Genomic DNA, 18,179 nt, shown 5'->3' with positions numbered 1-18,179 from the left:
CTGCTAGGAAAAGCTATAGTCCTTACTAAAAGCTGCTTGATTTTGTGTATCCAACCTATCACATCCCATTTTTTATATCAGGTGATCAAAGCACACACTTTACAGGAATCAGTGACATCCTTAACTTAAAATTAGCAAAAATCTCAGAAACCCTTTAGCTCCCTGGCCAAGGGTACTCCCAGAAGCCCTTATGGCCGTATGGTTCACTCCCTTGGGGATACATCAGTTATCTAAGAACTGAACCCATTTATTTAGAGATTCCACTTCCAATACTAGACTCTACCCTGCTGCATGCAGACATGGCAGAATATTACAAGGGATTCATGTACTCTACCCAGTCCTATCATCAGCAGGTTAAGGACATCTTCCCCCAGCATCTTCCTAAATAGCTTCTTGGTGATCTTCAACCATGAGATTTTTGTCCGAGACATCAGAGAAAAATTGTTCTTGAACCTTATTGTGTAGAACCTTATCGGGTACTGTTAACAAATACAGCAGTGAAACTCCAGGGGGTCAATTCTTCAATACATATTTTACAACTAAAGAAGAATTTCCGAATTGACACAACTGGAAGCCTATTCCAGTAGAGGACTTCAAATTGAGGATTCTCCCAGATGCTCTAGAAGCAGCTGGTCTTCAGAAGCATACAGCTGACCAAAGACCTTTGGAATAAACAGATGACTTCAGGTGACAGATAGCTTCTGCCCAAGATGTCAGACCAAGACCTGTGTCAAAGCCCTGTTTTGTCTAACACAATACTGTATCAACTATACTTCAAAAATAGTCTTGTTTTGCTTTTCATCTGCTTGCTTATAGTCTCTTCTCATTTCTATTGATTCCTGGTTGTCATCCACCTGGATGTCATCCATCCATCCACTTTTTTTTTTTTAAGTCTTTTATTGAATTTGTTACAATATTGCTTCTGTTTTATGTTTTGGTCTTTTGGCATGTGGGATCTTAGCTTCCCAACCGGGGATTGAACCCACACCCGCTGCGCTGGAAGGCAAAGTCTTAACCACTGGACCGCCAGGGAAGTCCCCAGAGCGTACTCATTCTAATGCCATTCTTAGATTATCCTAAATAGTAGCCACTACTCTAAATCTCACCAACTGCTGGATATGCCATCCATTGGCAGACCATCATGATAAATACATATGAATAATTCTGGTCTCACCAAATGAGACTATAGAGAATTAAAGCCAGTGGTTTTTCCATTAGCACCTACAGGGACAAATGACCTTAAACAAAGCAACCTGTGACTTTGCTAGTGTCCCACTCTCCCAGAAAAAGAGCCAGTTATCACAATCTGTTGATCAGAATCCAGGTAATTCTGAATTCGAATTCAACAACCTTCGTTAGGGTAGTAGGCAGGTTACTTATCAGCTGGAAGACAGTAAAGGGATCCAAGTATATAGCAGAGCTAAATATATAGCAAAGCCACCTAAGGGTGGCTTTGGCTCCAATCTCATGTCATGAACAACTTTTTTCCTGGATCTCTATGTGCCCTTACTGGATTCTACTTCCTTTGTAACCAGGTCAACAGGTCTCGTTTTCCTCAGACTAAAAATTCATGCACTTTAGGAATAGCATCCCCAAACTGTCTGTATATAGAAATCCTAACTTTATACATCTCCAGTGCTGGAAATTCCAACCCAGGCAAGAGCTCCAAAATGCGGCCACCCTTAATTATTCATGCACTCTGCCTTGGGGAATTGCTGACTCATTGTTTATGTGAACAATCAGAGCAGTATTTCCAATGGTGGGAGACAAAAAGACTATAAGAGACCTATCACTCACTAACTGCCACAAGTTATGACATCACCTCTTCCCTAGACTGAAGATCTGTAGATTTGTCTCAGCTCATTGGCTCAAGTAGTTATGGGCAATTGCTTTGCACTAAACTTCTTACTGACAGATCATGGGGGCATCTATGCCATTACTATAGTTGGCTTAATGAAACAGGCATGGTAGAACAGGCAGTACATCACCTGAAAGAAAACACTACTTGGCTCAATGCTTCTGCACAGCTTCTCTCTCATCAGATCTGATTGCCATGATGATACAACAAAAAGATCAAAAAGATCTCATGATAAGTTTACTATGGAGACAACCAAACAGTCCTCCGTAAAGATCTGGCTCTCTAGCATCTCTGAATTGGTCAACCTCTCTCAAGCAAGAAAGTGACCAAAAGGGAGAACTGAGGGACTAAATATACCAGTGGACAATGGATACACCTTATATGACAATAGAACTCTGTCCCACACCTTTGCAGCAACCAGCCTGGAAGCCAAACCACAGCCTCTGCAGCAATCAGCTCAGAACAGCCAAATGACTACTTCCCCCCTATTCTTTGCCCTCACTTCCAACTTAGAACCAACCATAGAAAACCAAATATGCTGCCCAAACCAATCACATAAGATATCCTGCTCCGACTTAGCCCCCCTCCAGTTTTCCCATGCCGACAACTTCCAGTCAGGGCATACCTGAAGCTTTCACTTTTTTTCTTCTCATCGTAAAGCTTTCTTAATCCTTTCATGCCTTTGGGTCTCTGCCAGGTGCAGGTGATAGTGGCTGATCCCTTGCTATGGCAAGCTCTGAATAAACAGCCTGTTTCTTCTCATTTGGGTAGTCTTCATTTATTTCCACAAGTGCAAAGCCCTTCATCTTACAGAGGAGAAGACTGAGACCCAGAGAGGATCGTGGATATGATCTCATTCCCAAATGACTTTGAAGTATTGGGGTCTTCAGGCACAGATTCCTGGTCATTTGTCAATATCCATCCTCCTCTTCTTCCTTAGTAATAGAATCCCCCAATTTTCGTTGGCCCCATTGCTGCCCAGGACAAAAACTTCCATTTCCAGCCTCCCTTGCCATCAGCCATAGTCCTATGTCTAAGTTCTTGCCAGTGGTCTGCAAGCAGAAGTGGTATATTGCAATTATTTGATGAGGAATGTTTAAAGTACAGTCTTTATGTTTATGACTTATTTGAATAATAATTGAAGAAGCTTTTTTTTTTTTTTTTTTGCGGTACGCGGGCCTCTCACTGTTGTGGCCTCTCCCGTTGTGGAGCACAGGCTCCGGATGCGCAGGCTCAGCGGCCACGGCTCATGGGCCCAGCCGCTCCGCGGCATGTGGGATCTTCCCGGACCGGGGCACGAACCCATGTCCCCTGCATTGGCAGGCGGACTCTCAACCACTGCGCCACCAGGGAAGCCCAGCATTTTTACATTGATTTGAATGTGTGTTAGGTAACCTCTAAATCCTTGGAACTTCCTGAGTGATAGGATATCTCTGTTATTCATAGTGACCCCCCCAAGGACCATATCTGATAGTCTATGCTAATGAAGTGACTCGTGGTTGGCCCCTAGTTTACTCAAATGAGATGACTCAAGATGGGGACTGGCCATGCCTGACAGATCAACCAAGTGATTAGAGGGTTGGGGCTTTGAGCCACATGGTATCAGCCCAACCTGGGGGTGGAGGGCACTGGAGATGGAATTCAACTGTGTGGTCAATTGATCACGCCAACGTAATGAAACCCCAATAAAATTCTGGGCAATGAAGCTCAGGTGAGTTTCCTGGCCTGGAAGCACTCTATGTATTATTGTTACACATCAATATGCCAGAAGGGTAATGTGTTCCTGGGGAAGCCTCACATTTGTGCTGTTCCCAAACCTTACCCTATGTGTCTCTTCCTTAGGCTGGTTTTGATTTGTATCCTTTTGCTATAATAAAATTATCATAATAAATACAGCACTTTTTTGAGTTCTGAGAGTAGTTTTATATATATAGAATTACCAAGTCTGAAAGAGTAGTGGGAACTCCCAAATTTGTAGCCAGATGGTCAAAGGGTGACCTAGGGACCCCCAATTCATGGCTGGTGTCTGAAGTGAGAGCAGTCTTGTGGGTGACTGTTTCCTTAACCTGTGAAGTTTGGCCCACCTCTGGGTAGCTGGAATGAGAAGTCATTGTAGTGCTACAAAATAAAATAGCAGTGAATTTTCATATATGCATACAACAACCCCAAAAGATGGAACAATGCTAACCTATATTTGAAATTGAAAAATAATTACAGGAACAATGTAGTATTTTTCTAAGAAAATATTTGATTGGTACTGTTCTAGAAGGAAAGATTTTCATCTAGTAGAAACTGTGCAGTCAGAGCACTGAGAAAACTTGGGCAATACAAGTTGTTTTTCAAATTAATATGTGGTTAGTGAGGACCTACTGGGTGCTCATTTCTGAGAGGAAGTATGAGAAATGACCTGAAGCAGCTGATAATCTGGTTCAGGAGACAAAGTGGCAAGATGATAAACAACCCGTGACTTAAATAGATCAAGACAGTGATAAGAACTATCCCTATCTATATGTTCATTTTTAAATACTTACGGATACAACAAATGCTTTTACAATTGCAAATGAATAAGACCTGACTTCTCATCAGTGTTCAAGAGAATTATTCCCCAAGGAGTGGACCTTTGAACAGGGTTCTGACTGATTATTAGGCTTTAGACAGTGGAGGGGGCATTCCAGGCTGGTGGAAAGGCTTGAGCAGAATGGCCCAGGCTGGGAAGTGCAGAGGCATGTCTTAAGTACGGCAGGCAAGCTAGTTTTTCTGAAATAGAGGTTCTTGTCAGGAGCAGCAGGAGATTAGGGCAGACTGAAGAGGGCAATAAATGCTAAACTGAGAGGTGAGCATTTATCCTGTAGGCAGTACAAAGGCTTTCAGGGGTGCGAATGGGTGCACACTGATGAGAATGGTTAATGTGGCCGAGATACAAAAGAGGAAGGGACAGATGTTAGGCAAAGACCAGCTACAAAGTTGTTGCAGGTATCCAGGTATATAAAGTGACCTGGGCGGGGGTTAGAGAAGGGCACTGGAGGGAAAGAATGTGTGATAGAGCAAACTAAGCTGTTACTAATGTAAAATATTTGCTATTTCTGCTTGTGAACTTTGAATCTCTGGGAAGAATTTCCCATGATTTTCAGGCTCCTAGGCTGGCATCATGATCTTAGCTGTCCAGATGCCTCCTGTGCCTTCTACCTGCCTACTCCCCTCTGCCAACCTCTTGTACCCCTAGATCCTGCTTGTCTGCATGGCCCCACTTTGAGCTGGTTCCCTGAATTCTGGGCTCAGCTAACTCATCTGGACTTTAAATGTTTGAACGACTGTCCTTAGTGCAAGCTAATTCCTTTAGCCAAGACTCCTCTGGCCTATGACAGCTCTTGGTCTTGGCTTCTCCACATAGGTTGCAGAGACAACATGATATGAACTTGAGACTCAGTAAGCTTAGGAATAACCATTACAGAAAATAGAAAGTGATAGCAAAGACACACAGATGGCTTGAAGTAACAGACGAGATAGGAAAATTGGTTTAGCGATAGTTGGTATGTCTGTATATTTGATTGTTGAAAAACAGTTGAGGTATAATTTACATACCATAAAATTTAATTTTATTTGCACATTTCAGTGAATTTTAGTAATTTACCAAGTTGTTCAGCCATCACCATAATCCAGTTTTAGGACAGCCCCACCACCCCAGTGAGATTCCTTGAAATATTTGCAGTCACTCCCAGTTGCCACTCCCAGCCCCAGGCAACCACTGATCTACTTTGTCTCTGAAGATTTGCCTTTTCTGGCCATTTCATATAAAGGGAACCATACAATATGTGGTCCCTGGCATCTGGCTACTCTCACTTAGGATAATGTTTTTGAGGTTTTGATTTTTAAAATACCCATATTTTAATTGATGTTTAAAATTTTTTTATTTCAAAAATCCCAAATCTAGTAGCATAAAGATCTATTAAAATTGCTTTTTGCTCACAAAAACTTTAATAAGAGTACTCTACTGCCTCATAAAAGTAACATTACAGAGAAACAAGTGCATGGAGCTTTTGTGTAGAGAAGGCCTTCACTCTCTCAATCCCCAAACTATAGCTGTAAACCAGGAGGAAAGAAGTCCAGCAGTTAGGTGTATAGACCAGGGCATGGCACTCTCTGAACCTCAGATTCCTTAGCTGTAAAATATGGCTGGGCTAGGTCACTGGTGCCTCCACCTTCCTCAGCCTTCACTCTCTTCACCCACACAGCACCCCCTCTCCCATCAGTAACAGGATGGGGAGACAACACAAGTGGTTATAAAAACAACCCCCAGCAGGTAGGAAATCACCAGACTAGGTGGTCTCTTAGCTTCCTTTCAGCTCTAGATTTATGAATCAACTTTCCTCACATTCATTAAGCTCCCAGGGTTTCCCTTTTGGGTGAAGCCTTAATGTATGCTGAGGGTTTTGGATTTGGAAAGGCTTTAGTTAGAGAACACACATTATTACTAGTGGAGTTCATATAAAGGGAACTATACAATATGTGTAGTTCTGGCTTCTGACTAGTGGGCTTTCCCAGTTTCACTAAATTCAGAGAGTCACTCTAGTACAAATTCTCTGATGTGCAAAGGGCAGAACATCCACCAAAGCCTTTCCCACATGCTTTACATCCCCAGGGTTTCTAACCAGTGGGGTGAGCTTGCTGATGTTTATAAGGGGAAGAGGTTTGGCTGAAGGCTCTCCCACATTCACCATGTCCACAGGGTTTTTCTCAAGAACGAATTCTCTGATGCTTAATAAGGGATGTGCTGTGATTGAAGGCCTTCCCACATTTACTGCTTTCTCAGCGATTCTCTTTAGTATGTATTCCTGCTGCTTAGTAAGGCAAGAAGAGAAGTACTACTGACAGCTTTTACTGTACTTGAGGAGTTTCTCTCCAGTATGGTTATCTGGTTTGTTTGTGTTTTTTTTGGAATAGTATGTGACTGAAGGCTGTGCTATACTCATTACACAGATAAGGCTTCTCCCCAGTATAAATTGTCTGATGTTGAATAATGTGTGTCCACTAACTAAAGCCTTTCCAAATCCATTATGTTCACATAGTTTACTAGTTTGAATTCTCTGGTGTTTGATAAGGGAGGAGTTGTGACAAAAGCCCACTCCCTCTCTTGATATTAGCAGAACTTCAGTTTAGTATGTCCTGTCTGATGTTTAACAAGGTCCTCCGACCAGAAGCCTTCCCACATACATTACACTCATATAATATATGTGTGTATATATATATATATATACATATATGTATATTCTCTGAGGTTTAGTGGTGTGTGTACTCCAGCTGAAAGCCTTCCCACATTGTCTGAATTCATAGGGTATTTTTCCCAGCATGACTTTTCTGATGTTTAATAAGGGATGCAGTGTGAGCAAAGGCTCTTCCACATTCGTTACATTTATAGGGTTTCTCTCCAGTGTGAAATCTATAATGTTGAGTTAGAGAGGAACTCTGGCTGAAGGCTCTCCCACATCTATTACATTTGTAGGGTTTCTCTCCTGTATGAAATCTGTAATGTACAATGAGAGAGGAACTCTGGCTGAAGGTTCTCCCACATTCTCTGCATTCATAGGGCTTTTCTCCAGTGTGAGTTCTCTGGTGTTTAATAAGGGATGAAGTATGACCAAAGGCCCTTCCACATTCATTACATTTGTAGGGTTTCTCTCCAGTATGAAATCTATAATGTAGAACAAGAGATGAACTCTGGCTAAAGGCTCTCCCACATTCGCTGCATTCATAGGGCTTTTCTCCAGTATGAGTTCTCTGATGTTTAATAAGGGATGAAATATGACCAAAGGCTCTTCCACATTCACTGCACTCATAGGGCTTTTCTCCAGTGTGACATCTCTGATGGCGCCTAAGTTCTGACTGGAAATGGAACAACTTCCCACATTCATTGCATTTACAAGATTTCTTCCCTGGATGGGTTCTCTGAGAGTTATTTCTCCCTGAAGTCTCTCTGAAATCTGTATCACATTTATAGTATCCTTCTCCCATGAGAACACTGTGATGGTTAACAGGGACTGATCTTAAACCCAAACTTGTCCCAAATTCACTCCACTCATGATCTCTCCTAAGGGTGGTAGTATATTTGTGAGTGAGTGACATTTCTTTCAGATGTCTCTCCTGCTTTTTTGGATGCATCTCTAACTGGTCATCACAACCACAAGTTGCTTTCAGTTTGGAGGACCAGAGTTCATCTCTAATGTCTTTTTCCACTGATGCTATCTGGAATACTTCTTCTTTGGAAATTCCCTGACTTAGCATTGATTCCTTGGCTTGATGCCTTCTCTCCCAGTCTGGGGAAAAAAAAAAAAAGACAGTCTGTTATTACCTGTTCTTTGTGCCAAGAGGAAGTAAAGTCCTATAATAGATGTAAGATAATTAACCTTTAAAATAATATCTAGGGACTTCCCTGGTGGCACAGTGGTTAAGAATCCACCTGCCAATGCAGCGGACACGGGTTAGATCCCTGGTCCGGGAAGATCCCACATGCCATGGAGCAAATAAGCCCGTGTGCCACAACTACTGAGCCTGTGTCCTAGAGCCCACGAGCCACAACTACTGAGCCCACGTGCTACAACCACTGAAGCTCACATGCCTAGAGCCCATGCTCCACAACAAGAGAGGCTACCGCAATGAGAAGCCTGTACACCGCAACAAAGAGTAGCCCCTGCTCACCACAAGTAGAGAAAGCCCGCACACAGCAACAAAGACCCAATGCAGCCGAAAATAAAATTAAAAAAAAAATTTTAATAAATAAAATAATATCTAAAAGAGGTGTACAGTTTCTTCCAAGAATGGTGTATGTCTGAACAAAGTTTTGGAGGTGTCAAGAATAAGATACACAGGTGACTGGAGATTAGGAAAACCTGAGAGAACAGTGTTTGGACTCCAGGACACAAGATAAGTCCAAAGATTGTAAAGATGAGAGGAGGGTTAGGAAGATGCCCTCCACAAAATCTTCCCTCAGTCCACACCACACATTATTATGTATTATATAATATACATATACCATGTATTATATTACTGTATGTAATTGTGGTGGGCAGAATAATTATCCCCCAAAGATTTCCATGCTCTAATCCCAGGAACATATGTTACTTTACATGGCAAAAGGGACTTTGCAGATGTGATTAAGGGCACAGACCTTGAGATGGGGAGATTATCCTGAATCATTCAGGTGGGCCCAATCTAATCACAAGAGTTCTCAAAATCAGAGAACATTTCCTGGCTGAGTCAGAGAGATGTGGTGTGAGAAGGACTCAATCCACCATTTCTGGCTTTGAAGGTGGAGGAAGGACCCCAGGGGCCAAGGAATGTAGCAGTCTCTAGAAGCTAGGAACGCCCCTCAGCTTACAGCCAGTAAGACAACGAGGAGCTCAGTTTTACAACTACAAGGAATTGGTACTGCCAACAACCCAAAGGGACAGGAAACAGATTCTTCCCTAGACACTCCAGAAAGGAACTCGGCCCTGCTGATACCTTGGTTGTAACACTGTGAGACCCATGCTTGATTCTGACCTATGAACTGTGAGATAATAAACATGTTGCTTAAAGCCTCTAAGTTTGTGACAGTTTGTTTCAGCAACAACAGAAAGCTAATACAATAACAGTGACCCTTCTGAAGAGTAAAATGACTGGCAATGCCTAACCAGGGCTCCCAGAGGCCAGATTCTGAGCTAGTAGGTCTTGTGTGGCTCCTGGGGATATGAATGTTTATCAAGCTCCCCAAGAGATTCTGAAACACAGCCATGTTTGCAGAACATTGTAAACAGACATACTGATGATGAGACTAGATCCAGACGTCAGACCCTTGCCCTCATTCTGGAAGGAAACAAGATCAAGAGAGTACTAAATACAGAGGAGATCAGCATCTTCCCTCTCTCTCCTCTCTTCTAGGTTCCCATGATGAGGCCCAGCCTGTGCTGTCAGGAGTTGAGCCCTGCTTTCAGGAGCGTTAGCTCTGGCCTGAGGCTGATTCTGCCTCAGAGATGGACACTGACACAGACTGTCATCTCCAGTATGCTTGGGCTACACACGGGAGTCAGGAGAGCTTTGTGTCCATAATTCTACCCCAAGGGGTGGAGCCTACGGGGTACTCTCAAATCACCTAGGAATAAACAGTTTCAAAGAGGTTCCATCAACAGCTAGTAAGGAGTAGTCTTTGTTCCTGGAATCACCTCTGTTGCAGCTTAGCTTAACCAAGCTTGAAGTGTCCTCACTTTGATCTTCCTGACTTTATCCATCAGGATGTCCTTGCCAGTAACCCTTTAATTTCTGGGCTACTTAACTGTTCAGTCTGGTCCCTTGCCAACTCTCTTAGCCCTGCTGATACAGGATTGCTGGGCACTTACATCTGTTGATCCTTAGATTCCATCTAATACTGACCGTGTGACATCTAGTGATGATGCACAGCCCCAAGAACCCTGAAGGGTGGGCAGAGATAGGTAACAAGCGAAATATAAACACTAGAGAAGAAAATGAACATCTCTTCTTTTCCCACCAGAAAAACATTACAAAAGCCTACAAGTATTCAAAATACTGGTGTTGAGGGTTCCTGGCAAGTGACCTCACCTTTTCAAAGAAAAGCTCCCTGACCAAGGGCTCAGGGGAACTTCCCACTCTCGGTTGGGCCTTATCATCTGCTTTGGTCCAACTCACTCACCTGCGGGGGCACCTGTTGAGATTTCTCTCTCCAAAATACAGGGCTCTTCCCCTTCCTCCAACCGGCAGATCACATACGGTTTGGACATTGGAAACCCTGGTGGAAAGGAAAAGGATCATGACTGTGTATGTCAGAGGTCAAGGCTTGTAGACAGCCTCCAAAGAATAAGCATTGTGAAGTATCAGGAGCAGAGTCATGAAACTTCTTATTCTGAGTTCATATGGAGTGGGACCTTTCCTAGGAACAAGGAGTAGAAATACTGTATCTCTGGGCGCCAAAGAGAATGTAAATGTCTAATTCCAGAATCCCAGGGCAAAAATCAGCCAACAGGCCCAGACACCCCTAGCTTTTAAACACCAAAGAAATAAAGATGGCATGATGGGCAGGCTTTGGGCTTTGGAGGAGCTGAGCTCACCCAGGGAGGCCAGGTTCTTGAAATTCTCTAGCATCACTTCCCGGTACACGTCCTTCTGAGTAGGGTCCAGCTGCCCCCACTCCCACCGGGTGAGTTCCACAGCCACATCCTCAAATGTCATCAGGTCCTGAAACACAGAAGACACTCTTGCACCCTCGGAAGCACACTCATGGCCCTGGGGAGGAGAGTAGACTGGTGTCTGAGTAGAACCTCAGGATGTACGGGAAGGGATTCCGAGAGTTCCTAGCGATCGCAATGCCCCTGTTCTGGGTTTTATCATCTCAAAAATATTTTAAGCTGCTCCAGGGATTGTGTCATCCTTACTACTTGGCATCCCACCCAGTGCCCACATATGTCAACATCAAGTGCTTAGAAATGTAATCGGGGTCTCAGGAGAATCAGGCCTACAGAGACACTCTGCTTATATGGGAGAGAGAAATACAATCCATTTCCTCAGTTTTCCAAAGGTTTCACTCTCAATTTAGTGACATTTAAATAGAATCGATTTGAAGTAACAAACTCATATACTCTGCATTCTGAAATGCAATGGTATCAGTAGTTTTCTAATTAAGTATTTCTGAAACTTGTGACCTAGGATTTCAATGACAACTGTTGCTAAGGCCAAATAAAATCATCTGGGGCTTAGAATAACTTATCCCCAAAACAGCCTGCCAGCACGCAGTTCACTGGAAGTATATCAAGTGGCCTTATAGTGAATCAGTTAAGACTTCTGCGAGTTTGATTCACATAAATCCTCTCCCCCAAAGCCTAATCATTTTTCAGTTCCTGAATGTGCAAAGTTGAGAGTGAGACCCTGGATCTCAGGTCCCCACCAGGTACAACCATTCTGTGGGTCCCAACCAGAACTATCCTGTCACTCTCTATAACAGCAACACTCTCATTTGACTTACATTGTACAGTAATCCATAAACTATGAACTATAAAGCAGATAAGTGAACGTAGTACTGTTACTTTCCCCCCAAAACGTTTAAAAGTCAAATCCCATTTAGATACTAAGGTTTCCATAGAATAAGCCAAAGTAACAATTTTATATGAAGTTAAAGGCAGCCCAGAATAATCAAATGTGGAAAACTCACTACTTTAGTAACCTCCTGTGATCGATTATTATATTATTGGTTCAAAATATTCATTGGCCCTCCCTACAAAATTGATCTTCCTACCCCACTGACTCAGGTGTGGCCAAATACTCTGCTTTCACAGATGGAATGTGAAGGAAGTGACAGGAGCTTCTTAATGAGCGAAAGCCTTCAGGGTCAGTGGAGGTTCTGCAATTGCTTCTTTTTCCTCTGCTTTGAGAACAGCAAACGATCCCAGAGTGAAGATGTGGGGCAAAACCACAGCTTGTGCGTAATGTGGACAAGAAATAAACCATTGCTGGTGTAAGTCTCTCAGGGTTTGCTGTTGTTATCACAGCATAACTAGCCTAAACGGACTCATTAAAAAAGCTGGTACTCCAATAGGGTTCTGCCATGACAAAAAGCCTAAAATACGTGACACTGTCTTCAGGGCCAGGCAGTGAGGAAACTTATTGGCAAGATGGCAACCCATGTACTTTGGTGCTGAACTGTGGGGTAAAGCTGTTGCTGCCGTAACTTGAAAGACGAACAGTGCAAGCATGAGCTTGTGAGGTTACGAAAAGAGGAGGGAAACATAATATCAGTAGTATGAGTTGGTTGTCATTGGCACTGTCACTTGACAGTATTACAGGAAAACCAAAAAAAATGAGCTCAAGAGTTTGCTGATTTGCAAAATAAAAATGGAAGGCCAAAGAAAGTGTCCAGAAACCCCAGGACCTGCAGGGTTGGAGAGTTAACCAGTTCTCGTTTCCAGCTGGTCAAAGACAAAATAAATATGGCTTTCGCATGACAGAGGCTGATTAAAACTCAGCCTAATGGCAAGGACCAAATCATGGGTGTGATTGTCAAACCTTTTGTTTAAACCTCATTAATTTCAGATGGCTCCCAGTAAATCCTTTCAGTGGGACCAATCTGTTCAGAGTGACTAAAAGTATGGTTTTCCCAAGGAAACCCCAAAAGCTCCACAATTAAGTCTAAAGAGAGGGGCATATTTCAACAAGAACTGTGGGAAAAAGCTATTGACACAGGGAGCTAATGGAAGGAAGTACACAAAAAGCTGGTCGAGTTTTTGAGAGTTACACTGAATGTTCATGACTTGAAACAATCCTTGGGCCATCAACCTACTCAGGCAGAATGAAAAAGCTGCTTAGCCCTCAAAAGAGTTTATCCTCCAACATCATCTTCATATGTGACCAAGGGGGATACTGCAAAAGGAAGGAACTTCTGGAGGGCAGAGCCAGGAGCCAAGGAGAACACTGGACTGGGGAGCTATACCCAGGGAGCAGAGCCACTGCATATAACCAAAAGACTTCCCCACTCCCGAGGCCAAGGTCCTCACCAAGTCTGCCCAGTGGAATTTTTCTTTTTAAGAGATCTTTATTGGAGTATAACTGCTTCACAATTCTGTGTTAGTTGCTGTGGCACAACAAAGTGAATCAGCCATATGCATACCCTGCCCGGTGGAATTTCCTAACTGTTACAGACCAGGGACTGCTGGACTCCTCCCATGTTCCCCTTTCTGAACAGCGGTGTTTATTGTGGTTATCCAGCCCCATTGTTCCACTGTATGTGCGATATCTGGATTCTTTTTTCAGAGATCTCCATATCCAGAGGAGAAATATCCAGACCTGATGTCCAAAATATCACACCATCCAGGACTTCAATCCTCATGCTCTGACTGGTTGGGGCTTTGGGGTTATATCTCCCCTGGGGAGAGATTTTGTGTGCAGGAGGGAGGGAAGTGAACATCTGTGAGCAAGAGAACAGACAGCGTAATTGTCTGTTCAGAATGTTTACTGCCCCTCCCTCTGGGCCCCTTACTATGGGAGGCCTATACTTCCCACCTCACGGACATTAGGCATGGCCACGTGACCTGCTCTGGCCAATGGGTTGTGAGCAGAAGCAGCACATGCTAGTTCTCAGCAGAAGCCTGGAGAGCCGGCTCCTGAGCCTCACACTGCACCCTCCCCCAGCCACGAGAACGGCACACCCCAGAGGAGGGCTGATCCTTCAGCCTGAATCCCAGAGTGAAGAGGGTGTGGATGGAGCAGAGTCACGGCCAGCCCCCTAATGACAGGTAACGTATAGAAGAAACACACTTCGTCACCGTGAGCCAGTGAGAGCTGGGGGCTGTTGCTACCACAGCATAACTAGACGAAGCTCTCTGATATATACCTCTGAATGGTGTACATCAAGGCCAAAGAGGTTTAAGCTCTTTATTACTCTACTAATTACTTGAGACAATTCCTTATTGGTGAGGGTTTCCCCTACCGACTAGAAAACTAATTATGAATGTCTATTTTCAAGCCAGAATCCCACCAAACCACCATCTCGGATGCTAGGAAGCGATGCAGGCTGGCGTTCACGGCCCTCCACTTGGCTCTCCCTCCACATCCAGCCTCCTACAGCCAAACCTGAATCCACCTCTACAGTCAGTCACCATTAACCCCTGCATCCCCATCGCAACTGAAGCTGACGAGGACTAGGCAACTCCATGTGCCAGGAGACTCCAAGAGCTACATGAGGTGGCTGTGTTACTGAGTGGTTGAGTCTGGAGCCAGACAACCCAGATCTGAAACTGGCTCCCCCCCCCCATTAGCTAGATAACCAGGACCACGTTACTTTATCTCTCTGTGCCTTGGTTTCCTCAGGTTACCTCTCTGTGCCTCAGCTGCCATTCTTCAAAATGGAACTGTTTTAAAGATGAAATTAATTAGTATAAATAAACTGTGTAGAATAGTTCCTGATACCTATTTGGTTTTCAGCAAATAATAGCTTTTATTATTTTCATCATTATCATCCTCATTTTACAGTTGGCAAAACCAGGGCATTGAGAGCTTCGGTGATTCATCCAGGGTCGCGCAGCCGGAAGCAGGGAAGTTAAGTGTGTTGCCACACTAATCCGGGAAGATAACATGTGCACGGGGCTCCAGCCTCAAATGACCTCCTCACCTGTCCGAACCCTCAGAACCTCCTTGTCCCCCCTTCTCCATGCACCTTCCCCAACCTCTCCAGCACAGGCTGGTTCTCCTTTTCCCAAACTCTGATGGAAAGGCCTGTCTATGCCATTCCATCTGCCATCAAACCACGCACATCCTTACTGTGATTGGGGCTGCATCCCGGGTGCGAGAGTCCCCTCCCCTCCGTGGCTGTGACATCTCCTTCAGGGCCAGGGTGCTCTCGCATTACTTGGTACTCACCACAGTGCCCGTTACAGAAATAAACCAAAGGGTCTGAGTGAGTGCACGCTGAGCAGAGAGGAGAGGGCCCTGGACGAGGGGCAAGGAGGCCAGCAAAAGCCTTGATGGGCTCGGCCTCCTGCAGAGCAGGAATTGGGGTCAGTTCCCTTTGGCAAACCAGGAAGCTCCAGAGAAAAGGAGGCAAAACTAGCCATAGTTCAGGCAATTGAGGAAACATCAAGAGAACCCCAACTCACCTGGGGCCTGGCCTTCAGGAATAAGCTGGCTGTTCCCTTTTCTCCTGGGCATCTCTCTGGAGGAAGAGCAGGGTCCTGAGAAGGGAGAACTAGGAAGGTAAAAGGAGACATAAGGAAGGCTAACCCTCATGAGATTTACAGCTCCCAGACTCCCCAAGTCAGTGTGTCACTTCCACGGTTCTGGGGACAAGGCTGGGCCAAAGGGAGCTGACGGACGGGCTAGAGGCTGCCCTTGGACACAGCTGCGTGAGGTCCCCACCTGTCCATAGGCCACAGCAAGCTGTAGGTAGCTGAAGTGTGACCACAGTCTGGCCACTCTATCGGAGAGTTATTTACTGGGCCTCCAATAATGCAGGTCATTTACTAGGCCTTTTGAAAATATAAATGTGAATAAGAACTTCAAAGAATTTTAATGTAACCTGAGGATATAAGACAGGTTAACAATACAAAATAAGGCCTAGGACGAGGCCACATAGGGATATAGGACTTTGGGGAAGAAGTTACACCTCTCCCCTTATCCCTGGGAAGCAACGCAGAGGCCAGCTCTTCCTGAGAAGCTGTCCTCTATGTTCTTAAGCACCATTAGGTCTCTAGAGTGTATTTTGAGAGCCCCTCTATTATAGGCCTTTGTATCATACTCTTTTTAAAGTCTTCAAACAAAAAACTAACCCCAACCATGCCAGAGAAGTGGCTACGGCCACCACCAACAAAAGTAGGGAGGTAGGCAGGCAGCGTGGTATAGCACAGGTCAGCACTTTTCAAACTTTAATGTGCATATGCATTCCTGAGGATCTCGCTAAACAGACTGGGTCAGGGGATGTGGGGTAGGGCGTGAGAGTCTGCATTTCTAGAGAGCTTGCAGGGGAAGCCTGTGCTGCTGGTCTACAGACCACAAGGCATATAGGAAAAAAGAGGGGGTGAGAGTCCCAGAGATTTAGCCCAGTTCTGTCATTGGCCAGTTTTATGACCCTGAGCATGTGCACTGAAGAACTAAAATGCCCACCCGGGACTTCCCTGGTGGCGCAGTGGTTAAGAACCCACCTGGCAATGCAGGGGACATGGGTTTGAGCCCTGGTCTGGGAAGATCCCACATGCCGCAGAGCAACTAAGCCTGTGTGCCACAACTACTGAGCCTGCGAGCCACAACTACTGAGACCATGCACCTAGAGCTCGTGCTCCGCAACAAAAGAAGCCACCGCAATGAGAAGCCCGTGCACCACAACAAAGAGTAGCCCCTGCTCGCCGCAACTAGAGAAAGCCCGCGTGCAGCAACGAAGACCCAAGGCAGCAAAAATAAAATGCCCACTTGGTGAAGGGCGGGAGATTCTAAACTAAGAAAGGAATGGCTTAAAATCTCCTGGGCCACCTGGATTGCACTCTCCCCAACACTGGGGCAGACGGTGGTCACAGGAGGTGCCCACCGTGTACACTGCTGACCTTGTACCCAGCTGCTCCGGAAGAACATTATTACTTAATGAAGTAATAAGGGAATTGGGTGGCAAGGCTCCAAATGGCCCCACTGTCCTCTGATCCCTGGCCAAGGGCCACTCCCTCACAGGTCTATTGCCGTCTCCCTGCCACAGCAGGAAGAGATCCCCTCCTGCTGTCCCCTCTGTCCTCTGGCCTTTGGGATAAGTCTCCCATGGCCATGCCCTCCATGGTCTCTGGATGCTGGGACTTCACGCTCATTAGCCTGGAAGGCACCGCCACAGGGAAGGCGGTTGCAGGCTCTGCCTCTCCAGTGGGATTCCCCGGCCCTTTCCTAGGGCCCTCCTCCTCGACCCAGCACTAACCCCCCAGGAGGGGTCTGGCCCGCGGCACCCTCGAGAGCCAAACCTGATGCTGTGGAGTCCATAGCTGGTGCTAAGGGACGATGTCCTTTCACTAGGTCCAAATCTCTGTCCTCCGGCCGGGTCCCTGCGGTCCTCCTGGGGTTCAGGGAGCGGGGAGCAAGCTGGGTGACACCAGGCATTCCCACTCCGGCAGCGACGCCCAGCCAACCCGCAGCGCCCAGAGCAGGGCCGTCAAACCCGGGTCCACTTCCCAGCGGCGCGCAGCATGGCTGCGGGGGCGATGCTCTTCTCCCGCTCCCACTCCCAGACCCCTCACGCGCCCGGCCTCCGCCCACGGGCTCCGCTCCGCCGCTCTCCTCCTAGGGACCAGGCTCTGGAACCCAGCTCTCACGCAGAGCACCAGGAAAAACGGCCCCAGCCACACCTGCGACCTCGGTGCCCGCTCCTCCACTGCCCGGAGGCAGCAGGGATTCTGGGGAGAGCCTCACAGGGAAACGACCGGCCCCGCAACTCTGCGCCCAGCTCCAGGCCTCCTCAGGCCCTCGCAGGCGGGCAGACGAAGGGACACTCCCCACTGTGTCACGGGCTCGGGGCACGGTGCCCAGGTCAGGCCTGCGCGCCAGGAGTAGCTAAACCCACAAAGATCCAAGGGACGCCCGGGTTCCAGCCCCAGCCCCGCCTCCCGAGACCCGTCCTGAGCCTGCGCAGACCGGCCGCCACGCGACGGGGGGCGGCTGCAGGGCGGGACCCAGCAGCGCCTGCGCCCTGGCAACTGGGGAATCCTGGGTGCTGTGCTCCCGCAGCTGCGGATGGGGAAAGTGGGCATCAGCTACGTGGATGGAGGTGTCACCCTGCTCCCAGCCACGGGCAGGGAACCGGAAGCAACCCCCATATTGGGAG

At 46.2% G+C, this 18,179-nt stretch overlaps 2 protein-coding genes across 4 annotated transcripts in view; one reads left to right on the top strand and one right to left on the bottom strand.

The window, feature by feature from the left end:
* LOC113632088 (zinc finger protein 2) overlaps positions 1-18,179 on the top strand; it is a 61,337-nt gene that overhangs the window by 4,455 nt on the left and 38,703 nt on the right. The window lies entirely within an intron of this gene.
* ZNF514 (zinc finger protein 514) lies at positions 5,438-17,919 on the bottom strand. 3 transcript variants are annotated; one of them, XM_027128998.1, is made up of 5 exons: positions 17,323-17,919; positions 15,487-15,575; positions 10,954-11,080; positions 10,539-10,634; positions 5,438-8,169 (listed from the first exon to the last, which is right to left on the bottom strand). In XM_027128998.1, the coding sequence occupies exons 1-5, from the start codon at positions 17,456-17,458 to the stop codon at positions 7,184-7,186; spliced, it is 1,434 nt and encodes a 477-aa protein (XP_026984799.1). In that variant the 5' UTR covers positions 17,459-17,919; the 3' UTR covers positions 5,438-7,183. The 3 variants fall into 3 exon arrangements, with proteins under 3 accessions (XP_026984799.1, XP_026984801.1, XP_026984802.1); XM_027129000.1 differs by having other exon boundaries at positions 15,487-15,561; XM_027129001.1 differs by having other exon boundaries at positions 17,704-17,919.

This window comes from Aethalodelphis obliquidens, unplaced genomic scaffold (assembly GCF_003676395.1).
Source record: "Aethalodelphis obliquidens isolate GAN/ISIS:26980383/991018 unplaced genomic scaffold, ASM367639v1 scaffold35, whole genome shotgun sequence".
Taxonomy (NCBI): Eukaryota; Metazoa; Chordata; class Mammalia; order Artiodactyla; family Delphinidae; genus Aethalodelphis; species Aethalodelphis obliquidens.
Note: the sequence above shows the minus strand (reverse complement) of the source record. Positions and strands in the feature narration are given on the sequence as shown.